We start from the raw sequence: 17,387 nt of genomic DNA, 5'->3' as shown, positions 1-17,387 counted from the left end.
AAACAGAGCAGCTTTTGAGAGTTGTATCAATCTAAGTGGTTATAAAAAAACTCATAAAAGATGACACTCTAATCTGAATATTTTAAAAAATAATCAAGCTGCAATTTCTCTCTCACACCATTTTACTTTGTTAAACTGAAATTGTCTGTCTAATGTATAAAGCAGTTACAACTTAATCTGGAGAGCTGAGCTTTTTATTATTATTTCATAAACCAAAAAAGGGAAGCTTTAGGGCATAACTGAGGAGAGTTAGAAAATTTCAGATGAAACGTGAATACACATTGATTCATGAGATTCAGACTTGGAAGAATAAAAAAAGCCAGAAAGCAAGATTACATAAAACAGGCACCACATTAAGCTTCAATTTAATTGTGTTTCAATGCAGGAACAGGAATTTTAGGGTTTAGAAACAGAGCCAAAAATGAGGCAAAGTGAGGGTGTGGGCTAGTCCCGTTGATAACAGAACATAAAGGAAGAGAAGCAGAGTTAATTCCCTCTGCTAAAATATTTACCATCCTAGCACCCTGGGAAAAATATGTATGGAGACAGCAAAAAGATTCTGATTAGTTATATAGAAGATCATGTTTCTGCCTGTTTTTTGTCTAATACTATTATGGAGCATGGCGTATAAAGCTGCATTTTTATCTGCACTTTCCGAGGCAAAGGAATATTAAAAACTGTGATTTCACAGACTACAGCCCTTCTGCCATCTTCAATGAGAAAACCAGCTGGTTGATGAAAGGAAGGCACTGGATTTTCAGGGGACTCTGGTCTCTCTGACTTTAACAGTCTTTGTTTGGTTTGGGTTTTTTACCACTGACGTGAGTGGAACCAGGATTTCACCCAATATTTCTCTTCAAAATTAGACTCTCAACTCTGAGTGGGAAAGGGGAAATTCAGTGTTAGAGACCATATGTCATTGTCCATTTCCAGTTCATGTTGACTGCAGAACTGAACCCAAGTAGGAAACTTCGCACCTCCAAATTTTACTAACAGTACCATCATAGCTAAACAGAAAGGCCTTTACCATTCACTCCTGGACAAAATAAGTTTCCACTACCTTGGTTTAGATGCAGTTTTAATAGTGTTCTACAGAGATCACACCTAATTTTCCTTCCAGTTAGCCTGACCAAACAGCAACATATACAAATGTCCGTGGAACATGCCGACTAACACACAAGCAAAAACAAAAGAAAAAAAATTTGTCTGGTTATATACACAATTTCAGATGACTGTTGGAAATATGGATCAAAACTTTTTACTTGAGCAGCTGAGGAGACAATTAATCAACATTTGTGTGAAGTCTCGCTGATGGGTATGCGGCTACATCCTTGTCTACTATGCTATACCACTTTCTGCTTGGTATAAATAATTTCCATGTCACTTTTATACAGAATTCATCAAAATATCAAGGAGGGGTTTATAGTCGTGAGGTCTGCCTCTACAACAACACTGAAGGGAAGCAGTATTTTCCACACTGGATAAATAAGAAAGCAACACGAAAATATTAAGGACAGAAACGGAAGGGAAAGGTGTCCAGTCAGGTGGGACATCAATTTTGAGATGTCTGGGACCTGAGTTCTTGGGGCAATACGCAAAGGACCCACTGACTTTCCTGCAACAGTGTAAATCTGATCTCAGCTGCTCCAAACAAAAAATGAAGAACCACCAGCAAACGGTCTGAAGAGATAAAACCCAGTCCCACAGTGATGTTCACTGCCTTAATCATGAAGCTTTCCTTTCAGACCCTTGAATCTGCCAGTTTGTGTGGCAGCTCTTGCAGACAACATGCCAGCCCTGCCTCTTGTGTACCCAAAGTTCAGAAGGTGACAGAGAAGTCCCTGGACAAGCAGGCAACACATAACCAAGGCACTAGCTCACAAGGCACCCAATGTGGACTGTTGTTATGAGTTATAAGCACAACTTGAGCTCTATCTTGCACATTCAGAACCTAAGTGAAAATCTACAGCACAGAATCAAGTCACTTGGACTATATGGTAGCAGTAGTGAGCTGTCTTCTTCTCCAGGGACAATTCCTTGCAGACAGAAGCTCAGTTTGGGCCATTAGACCTCCTTTTGGTTTGTCAGTACGTAGAAACATCTAGAATTCAGGCTGCAGCCTTTTCTATCTGCTTCTCCATTTACATCTCTCTCCCCTTCTCCTGCCCGCCTATCACATTGTTGCACTCTGCCTGAAAACATCTCTGTTCACCTCATGTGTCTCCTGCACCCCTTAGCCAGGCGCCCTATTCTGTATCTGAAATTAAAATATCCAGGGAGGAAAAAACATTCAGGGAAAAAAATCTTCTAAGGCCTTAAAGCCATAGGCTGAAGCAGGCTCTGAGCTGATAGTTTAGATACCAGGCTCTTGCTTCTGATCACACACAAAGAGCAGGACCGTTCATAAACTTGCAACTCAATGGGAATGATTCTCACAGTGACTGAAAAGGATGTGGCTTGGGCTGCCTGACAGTAATCCTTGCCAAATTTCAAACTTTTAATCTGAAGCGAGGAGATTCTGGAGCTGATCAGTCAAATATTGGCAAGAATGTAAATAGATAAAACCAGAACGCTCTCAGATAAACCACTAGATAACTTCAGCATAGAAGCTGCTAACTCACTCCACCTGAAAAGCACAACAAATAGCTTCATTTCAGTACGTTAAACTTACGCTGAACATGAACCCAGAAAGCAAGTTACTGAACTGGTCTACTGTCCAGTGTAAAGTGTATCACCCATAAGTTTTATGTAATTGTAGAGTTCTCTAACTATTCGCAGAACTTAATGGTAATGTTTTCTTCCTTCTCATAATGTGCAAAAGTCTTATCGAAGCCAGGAACAAGAGCTGGGAAGAACCCAAGGCAAGGAGCTAAACAAGGACTGTCATCGTTGGACAGAATCTGGAAGCTCCATATTTCAACAGAAAGCTTGATTCCAAAATTCTTAAATTACAACTACAAGATTGAGAAAAGCATCTGAAATACTAAACGCCTGGGAATCACTTATGAACAGTTCATATATTTTAAAGATGTAAATCTTGGGAAGAATACCTTATGTTCATGGCAACTGAGATTGGAGGTACTGTGTATTGTAACTCTCAGCCAGAAAAGACAGATAACTATTTTGGCTCATATTACCAGTGATGAGGCTATGTCTAGCACTGATTTTCCACAGATTCTACAATCTTGGCCTATACCAAAACTTTCAGCTTTGTTTTACCATAGATCATTCATCTTGATTTCTTTCCCCCACCCCTTTCATGTATCCTAGGTCACATACTTTACACTGCTAACAGTCTGACTCCTGGACAAGTAAGAAGCCATTTATTTTGTTCAGTACTCCTTTAATATTTCTATTGTGTCCTTTTTTTTTTTCACTGAGTTCCCCAAAGAATAACCTCTTCCTTGCTTTAATAACTTGGACCTCAGTCAAGGTTGATGTGTTTCTCCATTTTGCAGGATATTTTCTTCAGAAGAGACAAAACAGTGTCTAACATTGCAATGACTGATCTTTAAAGGGTACAGTTTAAAGAGGAAATCAAAAACACTTATGGGAAAAAAGTAGGAGATAACCTTTAAAAAGAGAGGATTGGCAACAAAGACACTGAACTGTGGACAACTGTAGGATTTGGGGATCTTCTTAACCAAGAGAGTTCCTTGACAGATCTCTCCAAGCTCCATTCTCTAGTTCATTCTGATACAGATAGTTTACTATGCTACTATCTTCTCGCTCTAACCTTCAAACGCCATTTGTGAATGAGCTAGAAGCCAACCCATAACATTTCTTTTCCTTTATCACGCTACAGCACTGTACCCAAAGTCCATCTCGAACGAGGTTTTCACACTTACGGACAACTACACAAAAGCGTAGATCCACGTGGGCTTTTTCTCCCGTTGTTCACTCGAGACTGTTTGCACATACTTAGGCACTGAGAACATCTCAGAGCAAGTTGGCGATACCTGCCTTCGGCAGGGGAGTTTTCAAAAATTAGATAATCGGCTCAGAGCAGAGCAGGCAACCTTTGGCTTTATCTTGGCTAGGATCAAAAGGTGGCTCTTTTGCTCATGGATGAAACAAGGTACAGTTAGGGTTGTGCACCAAACCAGGAAGGTCCTACCGCATGCTCCCCTGGGTGCGTTAGGGGACATCCATCCCCGAGCACAGGTTGCCGGTTGACTCCTTCCCCCTTTCCTCCCCCAGCAGCACGTCCTCGCCCCCGGGGCCGGGCCGGGGAGAGCGGGGGGCCGGCTGCGGGAGGCGATGCCCGCCCGGGCCGGGGCGGGAGGGGCCCGGAGCGCGGCCCCCCCCAGCGGTCGCCACCCCGGCGGGGCCCCGCGGCGCCTCGGGGCCTTCCTGCCCGCCCAGCGGCAGGAAACCCCGCGGGGGAGGCGGGCCGGAGCCTCTTCCCGGCAGGTGGGAGGGCGACAATGGCCGGGAGGAAGGAAGCCGGGAGGCGGCAGGGCTGGGACACAGGACGCAGGGCCTGGCGAACGGAGGGAAAGGGAAGAGGGATGGTAGGAAGGGGCGACGACTCGAGGAGGAGAGCGCGGAGAGACCGCAGCTGCCCCGCCGGGCCCGCACCGGGACCGCGAGCAGCGGGTCCCGGGACCCCCCGGCCCGGCCCCGGAGCCCCGCGGGCGCAGAGCAGGGCGGCCACAAACTGCGGCCGGGGAGCTTCGTCTTTTCAACACCTCCTGCCTGACCTCGTAAGCCTGAGCCAGCCAGCACCCGGACACTTAGGGCATTAGAATATACTTAAAACCACGGTAAAGTGTAGCCAGACAATAAGCCACTGTCGCAACTGGTCAGTATTATTTCCGTGCTAGTGACCGCGGATTCAAGTCGTAAAATGCGATATAAAATTAGCTCAGTAAAACAACTGCACTAGGGCAAAAGATTAGGAAAGAATAAAGCGCCTTACCCCTTCAGTGTGGATCCCAAGTTCATTTGATTCCATGTCATGCATTCAAGCTGTGAGGTCATTTGGTATAAATTGTCACTGTTGTGAAAATACATAGAATTAGAACTAAAACTACTGCGATCAAATTAAAACCGATACGTCAAAATAGCAACATTGTCTTTGTTATTGTTTTTAAATATAGAACAGTAGAAAGTGAATTTATTTTATAGAATCCCTTTTATCGTTGTATTATGAATTTTTTTAAAAAATAAAAGGAAATAAAATAAAAGAATGACTTTGGATTGAAAAGTCTCTGCGAATCTGCAAGCTTATCAACTTGTAAATAGCTGGAAGTAGAGATACAAAACTTTTTCCTTGCAGAAAAGTAATATCCGATACTGACACACTGAAATTAATGAAACGAATATAGGCAGCCTTGCGGGCTAACGAAGGAGATTGTTTGTTTTAAAAAGGCAAATCTGTTAACTGTTTTAAGCGGGAGTGTGAGGGACCACGTGGTTAATGGAGTGAAGTAGCTATCGTGACTCATGATGGATGTTCCTACATAGAGGGGCTTGACAAGCGGGAGAAAAATGGAGTGGCTGAGCGATAAACGGAGCTCACCGCTGGAACACGCTCTTTCCCCGCCGGTACACGGCAGCGGGGCGGCTGCTGCAGAGCGCGGCTTCCCGTTTTGGAAGCGGCAAACCCGGGGAGCGCGGCCGCGGCGAACGGCGGTGCTGGGAGCGCAGGGGCGGCCCCGGGCGCTGCCGCCGCGGAGCCCCCGCGGAGGCCCCGCCCGGCCGTGCCCCCCCGCCCGCCGGCGAAGAGCTCCCTGCGATGCCGAAGGGGTGGCACCCCCCCCGCCCCGGGGCGGGCTGCGGGGCTCCCCCGCTCCCGGCCCTCCCCAAAACACGGCTCCCCATTCGCCCCGGCGAACCGCGGGGGGGAACGAGGCGGGAGCCCCCGTGCCTTTCAGCCGAGCGCTGTGATTGATGCCGGGGAACAGCCGCTCACAATAAACTCAAGTCTCCCTGTTGATTAATTACACCTAAATTCGCTGGACTTATGCGGTGAATTTATATCATTCTGTTATTAGAAGAGGATTTTTTTTCTTATTTTTTTTCTTCGTGGCAGGTAGGAGCGACCTAAAAAAGTCAGATTCCAGTGGGAAGCTTTTGCATATAAAAACAAATTAAGTTACTTCAATCTCGAAGTATGCGTAATATCATTTGTCAGTATCACTGGACACTATTATTCATTAGTATGTCTGAAGTGCTATTATGCTACTACAATGTCCTGCATATCAGCTCAGGAATTGTTAAACTCTCCTGCAGTTTCCCCATTTGCAATAGCAGTCCGTGCTGGTCTGTGCCAACTACGTTTTGCAATTCCACGAATTCTTCCTGTAATGCTGCTGTAATTAATTCCTCCAGGACTCTGATTTTTATTAGAAGTGCCCGCCCGATGCATTTACAGCAGGAGATTTCCCTTTAACTTTCTTTCCCTTGACAGTTCATTTATAAGAGCCTCCCCCACAATATCCACTTTTTCCCTTCCTTTGCTTTTTCATAAAGCAATACACTTATTCATCTTGTCACTAGCTCGCAGCCACTGTCTTGCATGCCGCCTTTGGGTGATAGTGTCCCCAGGGAACCGCTCGGAAACCAGCGCCCTGTCCGGCGCGGGGTGCAGCCGCAGCTCACCGGGTAACGCTCCCTCCTGCCCTCCCCGTTTCACGGCCCCGCTTCGCTCCCGGCTTTGCAGCTCCGACAACAGCTTAACGGCGCAGCCAGAGCTGGTTTGAGCCTTTGAAGGGCGCCCGGAGCGGCTTTCGGGCGGGCTGGGCGTCGTGTAAAGCACTGGGAGGAAAAGGGGTGAGCGAAACTCCGCTCCCACCGCTAAATCCCGCTCTGCCGCAGCCGGTGCCTCTGGCTCGGGGCGGCCCCAGGAGAGATCCGTAGCCCCAGCACCCCTCTTGCCCTCCCGCTGCAGCTGCGGTGGGAATAAGTGCCGGAGGGAGGAGGCACCCGGGCTCGGCACCTCTCGCCAGCCGGGCTCAGCGCCCCACGCAACCCGGCTGGGGACCCCACGCCAGCCCGGCTGGGCACCCCACGCCAGACCTGGCCGCATCCCAGCACGGGAGCCCAGCGCGGCCGCGTCGCAGCTGCGCGATTTGGGGAGAAGTTTGAGTCGAGTCCCTGAGAGCGGATTCCCGCGAGATGCGCTGCGGTGTCTCGGGTGGGCAATGCCCCGGCAGCGGGGTGCCCAGTGGTGGGCATCCCCACGTCCCTTACACGAGTTGCATAGGGGTCTGTGTGATCCCTGCTGCCGGCAGCGGCCAAGGGGAGAATGTTTTTTTTCCGTGGAGATGCTGAGCCCATGACCCTGCGAGACTTACATCTCGAAAGAAACACGGGATTGCCCAAATTTCGGCTAAATCGTCCGCAAGCGGCCCCGGGGCGGGAGGCAGGTGGGCACCGCAGGAATGGCCGCGCCGGCCGTCGTTTGCCCGGGCGCCATCGGGCATCGACACTGGATTAAAGGTCTCGTATCTGACATGTGGTAGAGAACAGGACATCCCTAAATCCATTTACGCCTCGCCATGGTTTGTTATTGACAGTACCGTAAGGTGATCTCATGGAATTAACAGCTCCTCTCAAAATCTCGGCTTCGGGTGAGGTTTGGATGCTGAGAAGGAAAGCGAAGTTCCCGGGGGATACGCCTGCACCGGTTCCAATCTGAATCCTTGGCCCTCCAAACGGCCACAAAGACAACACTAAAAATAACTTATTTTCATTACAGAGATGCTTTTAAAGAGAAACGAGAGGAAGGAGGGGGAACATTTCTACAGCGGGGATTAATGTAAGTTGGAGTGGAATAAAAGGAAGTCAACGCTGAGCAAAAAGGGAACTTAAAAGGAAACCAGTAGTAGATCATATAGAGTTTGTTTTGGCCTGCACTGCAGTATTACCGAGTTCCTGACCTCTGCACAGAAAGAGCTATAATCTGAACCGAAACTCCTCCACTTTTAAAGTCTTTGTAAGTGTGACTCACAGTAAATTTTCAACATCGAGCGTGTTTACTACATTAAACAACGCGAGGTAGAAAAGTTCACATCACCATCTTAATGGGCCCACAAACGCTAGTCATCGAACGCACCCTCGCAGCCTATGCGGGGTTGTCACCCCCGTCCAGCCCTCAGCAGCAGGCGCGGTGTTCCCTGGCAGAGGAGAGGGCTGCGCCATGAACAGAGCAAGCAGTTGCCGAGGCGAGAGATTTCAGAGATGCTTTTGCTTATAGTATAAGAGCTACGATATTTTAACCATCTGTTACAAATTGTCGCCCTCCGGACTGCTTTGCCTTGGTACAGGAGAGAGGGGAACTCTCTTCAGCCCGGGTACCTCCCCGCACTGCAGAGGGGCTGCACCGGCCGGGCCGGGAGCTCCCCCGGCCACAGGACCCCGCCGCTCACGCCCACTCGCGACCCGCGGGCGGAGAGCGGGAAGGCCGATAGCGGCTTGAACCGCACTGGTGAAGTGACGGGGAGGAGACCATCAGGTGGAGGTGGTTCACTCCTGCATCTCCTCGCAGCTGCTTTCCCGCTCCGCCTCTGTTCACAGGAGAACTACCCGCTGGGTCTCGTTTCGGCGCTGCAGAGATCAGAGCCGGGAGGTGACGGAGGGATGGCGCCCGGCGGGGTGGGTGGCAGAGGGACCACAAACGACGCTCAGGCGCTAATCGAACGTCTCGGGGATGTGCGAAGGAGAGGCGCTGCGGGGCAAGCACCGGCCGTCGCATCCCGCCGGGAAAAGAGGCAACACCTCCCGCTCCCGAGCTCGGTTCCTCCCTCCACGTTGCCCCAGAAGTCGAACGGGAGCGCCTGCTGAACTCAGCCAGTGCGAGGAGCGACAGAGGTGACCAACCCCGTCACGCCGGGGATGAGCACCATGCCCTCCGCGATCGCTGCGCGCCCTGCGCAACAGTCCCCAGGCGCGCACGGAGGCGCGCAGCGGGCAGGGCCGGGGACAGTGTCGCCGCCCCATCCCTGCCAGCCCCGGCGCTCAGGGGCGGCAACCGAGCCACGAGGTGTCAAAGCAGAGCTGGCAAACTTGACCTCAACTGCGAAAAGCAAAATAAATCTTCGCAAAGGAGGTACGGAATAAATATGGTCTTAAAAATAATGATAAAGATTCCGCCTAATCAATATGAACAAGACAGCGCGGTCGGTTCTCTGGCCGTTGCAAGTGTGGCTAATGAGTCACGCTCGTATCTGCACCGTAACTGGTCACCCGCTTTCTTGACAGCACTTTCTAGGAAGAACACTTGTGTAGTAGGAAAATCACTTCTTTCCAGATACTTTTGAACACGTGCAGGAGGGGACAAAGGGAGGCCGTACCAAGATCACCCACCTGTTCAGGCTTAGACGCTGGAGCAGGCTCTGTACAACTAGAACTGCCCTCGACATGGAACAAGTTCTGCCCTCACTTATATCCCCACACATCAGTATTGGCTCGCGTGAGGTTTAAGGGCTTAAATCCTTATCCTACCGGAGTAAGCAGTAAACCTCCCAGGGAGCTGAGTAGGACCAAAGCTACAGCCAGGAGGAAATCGGCCCCATAGCGCCGGGGTCCGCGTTAGGGCGATGTCCGGCTGTGCTCCTCCCCTCCCCGATGCTACCTCGGTAGAGGCACATGGAGGAGAGAGCTTTCGGCACAAGCACCGGTTTCCTATCGGGATCTCATCTCCCAGGACTGGGCTCAGTCCACAAAACGTACCAACCCGTAGAAACGCCGCAGGAGGGGGCGCCCGCCGTGATGCCTCCACCGGGTGCCCCGGCATTGGAGCGGGGATCGGGGCGGCGAGGGTGAACCCCGGGGCCGGCCAAGACCGAGGAGAGCGGCGGCTGCCCGCGGCGAGTCGGAGCTGCCCTCCTCAAGCTTCCCTACACACCATATTTATAGATTTCCCTGCGAGGCGAAGCAATCTCTGTCACTTCAGCACAGGAGTTCGCCCCGCCAATTCTTCTGCAAGCTAATCTCTCTGGATAGGCTTCTTTCCTTCCTTCATTACCTCATTCCCTCCTTCCCTTGACGTCAACTCACGTTCCTTAGCGAAGTGACTTCTGGAAGTGACAGAATTTTGTTGTCCCAAGTCCAGTGTTGATTAATCAGAGATGATATAACCGGCCTACAAGAGGAGCCGCTTGCGGCTTCCTTCTCGGAGGCACATTGTTTTGTGTGCTAGAGTTACTTAGCAACTCCAAGATACGGGACTGGCTCCAAGTTCACAAAAAGTTGAAGAATAAATTTTGGGGAAATTCTTTGCTCACTAAACACGTTGTAAAACTGTGAGAGACACGCCCAGCCCCCATGCCAGACTGAAGAAAGCGGGAAGCCCCGCTTGCAACAGACCCATCTGTTGGCAAAGAGAGTTCGGGCTTGCAGCAAAGCTCCAGATGCACCTTTCTCCCAGCAAGGAAATCCGATAGGTTTATTGCCCCGTTTTCAAGAAATAACCTCCCCGCAGGCCGGTCCCCGTCGCTCCTGGGAGCCATCGGAAGGGCTCTTGGTCTGCAATAGGAAGCCCCTGGACGGAGCTGAGTTTTAATCGCCTGGACCACGCTCTGCCCATCGCTGCTGCTCACCAGCCAGCGCTCCCACATCTTCCCGGCCTTGGGGGGGAGCGCCAGCGGGGATTCCCAGCACCAGGAGCGGGGAGAAGGCGCAGGGCCTTGCGGGTCGGACCCTGCGGCCGGAGCGGGCTCTGCAGCCTGGCCCGAGGCGGAGGGGACGGGTGTAGGGCGGGGGTGGCGGGGCCCCTGCCTGCGCCAGGCTGCGAGGGGATGCCCTGGAGCAGGGCTGGGGCCTGGGCTCTGCCGCCCCTCAGCGCGGATGAGGGCAAATCCCAAACCCTTCGCACCAGCGGGCTCCGTCCGGGACAGGTGCGTCCCAAGGAGGCTGGGCAGCCCGGGACCCGTGTCCCAGAGGTGGCCGGCACCTGCCGCCGGCGAGCGGCTCCCCCGGGCTGGCGACAGAGAGCCCGTGCCCCGTGCGGGGGCTCGGCCACTCCCCGCAAACCCCCGCCCGGGAGGGCTCTGAGACACGGCGGGGCCCGGGGCAGAGCGGGAGGCATTTCTTTGGTTTTGTCGGTTTGTTTTGGTTTTGTTCGAGTTTTTGTTTGGTGGTTGTTGTTAGTTTTTAACGTGTGAATATTTTTTTTTTCTCTTGAGAAAGGAAGAAATAAATCTGTTTCCTTACATAAAATAGAAAGATGTTTGACAGGCATGCGGGGGAGAGACCGCGCCCGAGCAAGAACCCGCGCAGAAGGCAAAGCTCCCAGCGGGCGGAGGTACCTGTTGTAGGGGGTCCGGAGGAGCAGGGCCTGGCTGCCCGTGCAGCTGTCGGTGGGGGTGTGACAGCCGTACACCGGGGGAGGCACCGAGTACTGCTGGTCCCCTGCGGAGAAAGCAGCAAAGAGTTAACCCCTGCGGCCACCGGTCCTTCCCCCCGCCCTGCGCTGCAGAGGGGGCTGCAGGGCCCCGTCCTCCGGCGTTTGGGCAGCTCTGGCTCTGTGCCAAGCCTGCAGAGGGGCAGCTCCGGAGTCACTCCGGATTGCTAGCGCACTTTGAGACGGGCCCCCGCGCTCCGCACCCCGCGGAGGCTGAAATTACCTAGCGAGGGCTGCTGGCTGATGGGGTCCTCGTGTTTGAAGGAGTGGTTTGTAAACTGAGCGGCGTGGTGAGACGGCGTGTGGCCGTAGCTGGGGGTCCCGTCAAACGCCACGGTGCTGTAACCTGCCGAAGAGACCACAGCGGGGTTAGGAGGAGCCTTGAGCCCGCTCGGCCACCAGCTTCCCGCGAAGCTTCTCCGAGGAGGCGTCGAGCGAGAGGAGCCCACGACCGGCCGAGAGCCGCAGGCTCCCCCGCCACGCACCCACGGCACCGCCGCGGGCTGCCGGAATATTTCACGTGTATTGCACCGTGTTGTTCTTTACCCGGCGCTGCTGCCCACGGTGGGGAAAAAGACACAGCGAGGCCGAGCCCCTTGGTTCAGCCTGCCACCGCTCCCCAGCACTCGCACTTCGCAAGGCTGGGGGCGCAGGGCGGTGCGGGGAGAACCCCTTGGGACCCCCCGCCCCAGGGAGACGTGAGGCGGGCAGCCCGCTCCGAGGGGCCGAAAGTCGGAAGTCTTGTTCGTGTTTAAAGAGAACAGATCGGCTCCGGTAATAAAAAGGATGTTTTCATTAATTGTTGCTCATATTAAAGAGGAAGATTCCCATCTGCTCAGTGTACTCCTCTGCCGTTTCCAATTTAGAAGTTACTTATTATTATTGTTATTATTATTAGTAGTAGTACTATTATTGTTTTGTTTTTAAGAGCGGGTTTCTGAAGAGTCTGCAATAAAGAGGCGGAATCTTACATGCAAAAATAAAACTCCTCCTTTCAGCGAAAATTGCTCTCCAAAATAATAAACAGCCTATTTTGTTTCCTACACCGAGGAGATTCAGATGGAAAGAGACCACCTCTGCTGACCCCGGGCCGACACGAAATCGTAAATCAGGTGCTTGGACACCAACTTTCATTAATGACTTGGAGCTGGCTAAACAACTTCGGCTAAAAAAGTAATTACTAAGTAATATTATCTCAGAGGCTTCTCGGCTCATCAGCATTACCCCGAGAACCCAACTCCTCCGAGAGTCACCCTTAAAAAAAAAAAAAAAAGAAACACCAAAACAAAACAAAAAGTCCGACGCGAGCTGGGAAAAAAACCCAAAGAGACGAAGAGCACTCCCTCCCTCAGACCCCGCTCTCTTAACTCGCTTATTCCAGCCCGGGCATCCTCCACAGCCCCGTCTGGATGTGGCATGTGGCCGGAGGGTGATTTTGTTGGGCGAGAGGAAGCACTCGGGGCTGTTTTCAGGCTCCTCTCTCAGTTCCCCTCGGCGCTGTGCAGGTCTCTCTTCCACCACCGCCGATCGATAATCACAGGAGGATCCAGAGAGAATAAAATGAAGAGGCAACAAAGAAATCCAGTTGTTGCTGCTTTTTTTTTTTTTTTTTCTCTCTGCAGAGAGCCTGCATCCAGCGACATTATAGGAATTAACCCGAGGGGCTGCGCGGGAGAAATGAAGGGAACGGCAGGGAAGAAACAAATAAACAAAAAAAATCCGGAAGACTTTGAAACCTTCACCTGCGCGATTATTTTAATAGCCGGCCCTGAAACTGCGGGGCTGTGACAGAAGTGGGACTGACTCGTCCCCGGCCAAATCTCTCTCGCATCCCCCTCGACACAGGAGCAGAGCTCCTTTCACGGCGATGCGAGCAGCGCTGACAGGCCGGTACCTTAGGGCTCCCATCCCACAGCTGTTTCTCACTCCTTATCTCCTCCCTTAGCCCTCAGGATAGAGGCTCAACCTTCAACTCCCTTTTCCCCATTTCCCTCTGCCTCTTTTTTAACTTTCAGAAAACACTGACACTTTCTACGTTACTTTTGGCCCGGCGCAGACTTTCAGTGACCTTCAAAATTCAGCTCGGAGCATAACGAGGTTTTGGCCGCATTTTCCGGTGTTGCCTGACCCAAAGCTTCAGGAATGTGATAAGAAAGTTGAGTTCTGAACCGAGCTGCCGATAGTGAGGTCTCTTTAATTAGGGCGTTATCAGAACCAGGCCTGATTAAAATGTGCTGAAAATAATTGAAAGTCGTACATCTGGAGTAGGGGGCCCGCTGGAGGCATCCAGCTGTTGGAGGAGCCCAGCTGGATGAAAGAGAGAGAGGCGAAGGAGAAAAGGAAAACTGGGCAGAGGTTTCAAAGCCTTAGCTCCCTAACCCACATCCCATCCCAGACTTGGCAGTAATGTCATCACAGAGCCAAGGTAGAGTCTTTCCCACGGTCGGAGGAACCAGCTGAAAAAAAAAATAGGAGTTCAACCTTGAGGAGAGTCAAAGCAAGAACATTTTATCCATCCACGGAAAAAAAAAAAATCAAACACCCTTCGCCGAATTCCTCCCTGCCAAAGGAGCTCGCTGCGTGTCTCCGAAAACAGTAGTGGCTGAGCCCCAGTGCCGCCCCGGGCTGCAGGGACTGCCCCGGGGGCGCAGGGACCGGACCCGCGGCGAAGCCGCTTGGCCTGGAGGAGCACGGCAGGGAACCGGGACACGGCCCCTGCTCCCCGGGACGGTGCCTTCCTCCAGGCTCTTGCAGGGTCTCCGTGTCCCCGGCCGGGGCCGGGGCTGTGCAGAGGCAAGGCGGCCGGGCCCCGGCTCTGGGGCACGCACAGGTGTGTGTGTGTGCAGGGCTTGTGCTGCCGCAGGCCCAGCAGCGCCCGCAGACCGAGCTAAGCCCAACACGGGCTGCCTGGTTTGGTGCGCTACAGGCTCCGTTTCTCTTCGGGGTGGTTAAACTCAGGCGACAGGATGGCGCACGGTCGCAGCTACTTTGCCCCTCGCCCACCCGCTCACCCATCCAGGGCCGAGCTTATTTCCCTCAGCCTTCTCTCCACCTTCTCGTCTCTATTTCGGCCCAACGATTACAAATCCCCTCCGATGTCTAAAACCCTTTCACATGTCTCAAAAAATATCTCCGGCAGAACTCCCTGGCCCGGTGTGCTGTGGGGCGATGGCAGGGCGCTCCCCGCCGGGTTCCGCCGCTCGGAGCCTGGGCTAAGCCGGGGCGAACAGTGGCTCCGCGGCCGAGCCTTCCCCCGAGCTCCAGGGATGCTGCCGCTCTCTTCGCAGCCTGGCTCGGCGGCACGGCCCTGGCACCCCGCTTCGCGATTTCCGACGTTAGAGCCGGCGCTGGGCGGAGCAGGGACCGGGGGACGAAGGCAGCAGAGCAGTGGCACCGGGACTGCGACCCGGCACTGCCAGGGGGAGAGGCCCGTGCGCGGCCGCGCTGCTGAACAACCGCTTCCCCTCCGCCGCCATCACTTCTCACTGCAAACGTCTCGCCGGGCCTGGGCCACTCCTCGGCGGCAAGCACAGAGCGCGCCCGTCCGGCCTCGGCCTCCGCTCTGTCCCTTCGTCTCTGCCTCCCTTCGCCAGCTGCCAGAAAACCGGGGACACCCCGAATCGCCGCGTCCTCCGGGGGCGGTCGCCCTCAGCCCCTCTCTGTGGGTACGTGGTTCCCCCGAAGCGCACAGCACGCCCGAGCTGCGGGCTGGGCGCGGGAGACCCCGCCCCAAAAGCGGCGAGACCCTGGCGAATCGTCCCGCTCCGGCCGGGCCCCGCACCCGCCACCGCTCTCCCGTCCTCCGAGTCGCGGGGCCGCGACGGCTTGAGCCCCCGCGGCCAGACCCCCCGGGGCCAGGAGTGCGGGGCAGGCGCTCAACAACACGGGCCCAGTTGAAGGAGGGGGGAAAAAGACTCGAAAGGTCTCGGGCGAGCTCTCCGCACGCTCGCCCCCTCTCCTTTCTTCCTCGCGTTTGCACCAGCAGATGTTTATACCGCAGCCACTGGAAGAAAAAAGATTAGATGATGATCCCAGTGCCACAAGCAGGGGATGACCCATCGCCCGGCCATGCAGCTCATGGGAATCTCTCAGGGTGGTGCAAACACCGGGGACCGCAGCGAGCCAGAGCGCAGCCCGGCCCGGCTACGGAGATGCCACAAAGAAACTACGAGGCGCCCCTGTTTGTGTGCCCCGGCCTAGGGGCATTCAGCCCTCCCGAGGTTAATTCGACAAGGGGCTTGAAAACACTAACGTGCAGACAGCGGGTTTCGGCCTCAGGAGACGCATTGGAGGTAACAACCTCCCCACGCCCCCAAGATTTGTAGGGGGAATTGTATCGGGGCACCGGGCCCACCCGTTCCAGGACTTGTGCCGTCCCTGGCCCAAACAAACCTTTGCTAGGCGAGAGGCTGCTCCAACCCGGGGAGGGGGGGCTCCAGCCCGCCTGGCAGAGCCACCCGCCGCAGCCCGCTGCCCCACAGGAAGGGTGGGGGCAAGCAACTCGTGGCTCCCAAAACTCCCCAGAGCGACGTGGCTGCCGTACGTGGAGGAAAGGAGGCACGGGAGGGCTGGCTCGCTTAACTCTGCCCGGCCGCTGCGGAGAGAAAGGCTGGGCTTGGTGTTTACATCAAGCGCGGCCCGACAAGGCTAAGCGGACGCCTCCGGGGGCCGCCCCCCCCTAGCCCGGGGCGCCCGGCAGCGCTGCCCTTACCCTGGTTGCGGATGGCTTGCTGGCTCTCCAAGCAGTTGGGCAGGTAGGGCGCGTTGGGGAACATCCGAGCCTGGCCGGAGGGCGGCTGGCTGGGCGGCGGGGCACCGAAGGGCCCGTAGCGGCAGGCCCCGGCCGTGCCCGTGAACTGGCCGGAGAAGTGGACGGTGAAAGCGCTCAGGTATTGCTCCTCGTGCGGGTCCGACCCATTCCAGCTCGGCTCCTGCTTGATGAAGGAGTGTGGCCCCAGCGAGCCGTAGGAGGCCCCCGGGGGAAAGTCCAGGACGGGAGCCCACTGCGCCGCGCTGCTCACCGGCATGGTGCAGTTGCTGTTGCCCGGCAGAGAGGGCACGGAGGGCAGCAGCGCGTTGAGGTCTCGAACATCGGAGCCCATCTGCTCGCAGACCTTCTGCCTGCCGCCGGGCAGCCAGTCTCCCCCCGGGCCGCACTTGTTCCAGGACACCTGGCCCCTGCCCGCCAAGCCGGAGGCCGGCTCCGGCTGCAGGCACCAGGCTGGCGAGCTCAGCCCTTTGGGGGAAGTTTGCTCCGCGACGCAGCTCCCCGGGTCCAGCCCTGCGGGAGCCGGCAACAGCGACAGGGAAAGGTTGTTCTCCAGGATCGCCTCCGGGCTTGCACCCGCTCGCAGCGCAGGGCAGGGCGGGCTGTGCGTGTGTCTGTGTATCCGCCTGTGCGTGTGTGTCTGTATGTGCGTGTGTCCGTCGGTCCGTGCTCGGGGGGCACAGCCGCCTCGCACGCCTCACCTCGGATGCCTGCTCACCCTCAACTTTGCAAAGCTCAAATAGAGGCGCTTGCAGGGGAGGAGGAGTCAGCCAAGCCGATCCTCCATTCACACAACCTCCGCCGAGGGGCTGCCCACAGCCCTCTCTGCTGAACCCAGCCGGACCAGACACGCGGGGGAAGGGGAGGGGGGGACGAGGAGAGCCGGGGATGGAAGGGAAGAGGTTACTGAAGGAGAATATATCTCCCCTACACATCACTCCCACCCTTCTTCTGGTGCAAGCGCCACTAAATCTCACCCTAACGTCCCTTCGCTTTGGGAGAGACTTGCGAGACTGTTAGAGGGATCCAGGTGGCCAGTAAGTACGTGCTGGATGACTTCCCACGCCAGTTCCGTGCACGTCCGTGGAGACTACCGAGGGCGGCGGGGTCGCAGGCCCTGGGGACCGCGGGCAGAAGCCTCCGCCCTTGTAGGAGCCAGGGGAAGTGACCCAGCCCGGGGCGGGCGGACCTCGTCCCTGCAAGGGGAAAGTGTCTTTCCAGGTGCGTCTCCCGCTATGGGAGGAACCCGGGTCCCTCTGAGCTCCTGCG

General features: G+C 54.8%; 1 protein-coding gene across 8 annotated transcripts in view; it reads right to left on the bottom strand.

Moving 5' to 3' along the window:
* WT1 (WT1 transcription factor) overlaps nt 1-16,452 on the bottom strand; it is a 36,429-nt gene extending 19,977 nt beyond the window's left edge. For 6 of the 8 annotated variants that reach the window (XM_065636177.1, XM_065636178.1, XM_065636173.1 and 3 more), the window contains exons 1-4: nt 16,062-16,452; nt 11,574-11,696; nt 11,256-11,358; nt 4,922-4,999 (exon numbers count right to left, since the gene is read on the bottom strand). In XM_065636177.1, coding sequence (XP_065492249.1) covers nt 4,922-4,999; nt 11,256-11,358; nt 11,574-11,696; nt 16,062-16,452 — 695 coding nt within the window. The remainder of the gene's footprint in view (nt 1-4,921; nt 5,000-11,255; nt 11,359-11,573; nt 11,697-16,061) is intronic. The other 2 variants (XM_065636176.1, XM_065636181.1) reach the window with 2 other exon arrangements.
* Between the last annotated feature and the right edge of the window lie 935 nt (nt 16,453-17,387).

This window comes from Caloenas nicobarica, chromosome 5, assembly GCF_036013445.1.
Source record: "Caloenas nicobarica isolate bCalNic1 chromosome 5, bCalNic1.hap1, whole genome shotgun sequence".
NCBI lineage: Eukaryota > Metazoa > Chordata > Aves > Columbiformes > Columbidae > Caloenas > Caloenas nicobarica.
Note: the sequence above shows the minus strand (reverse complement) of the source record. Positions and strands in the feature narration are given on the sequence as shown.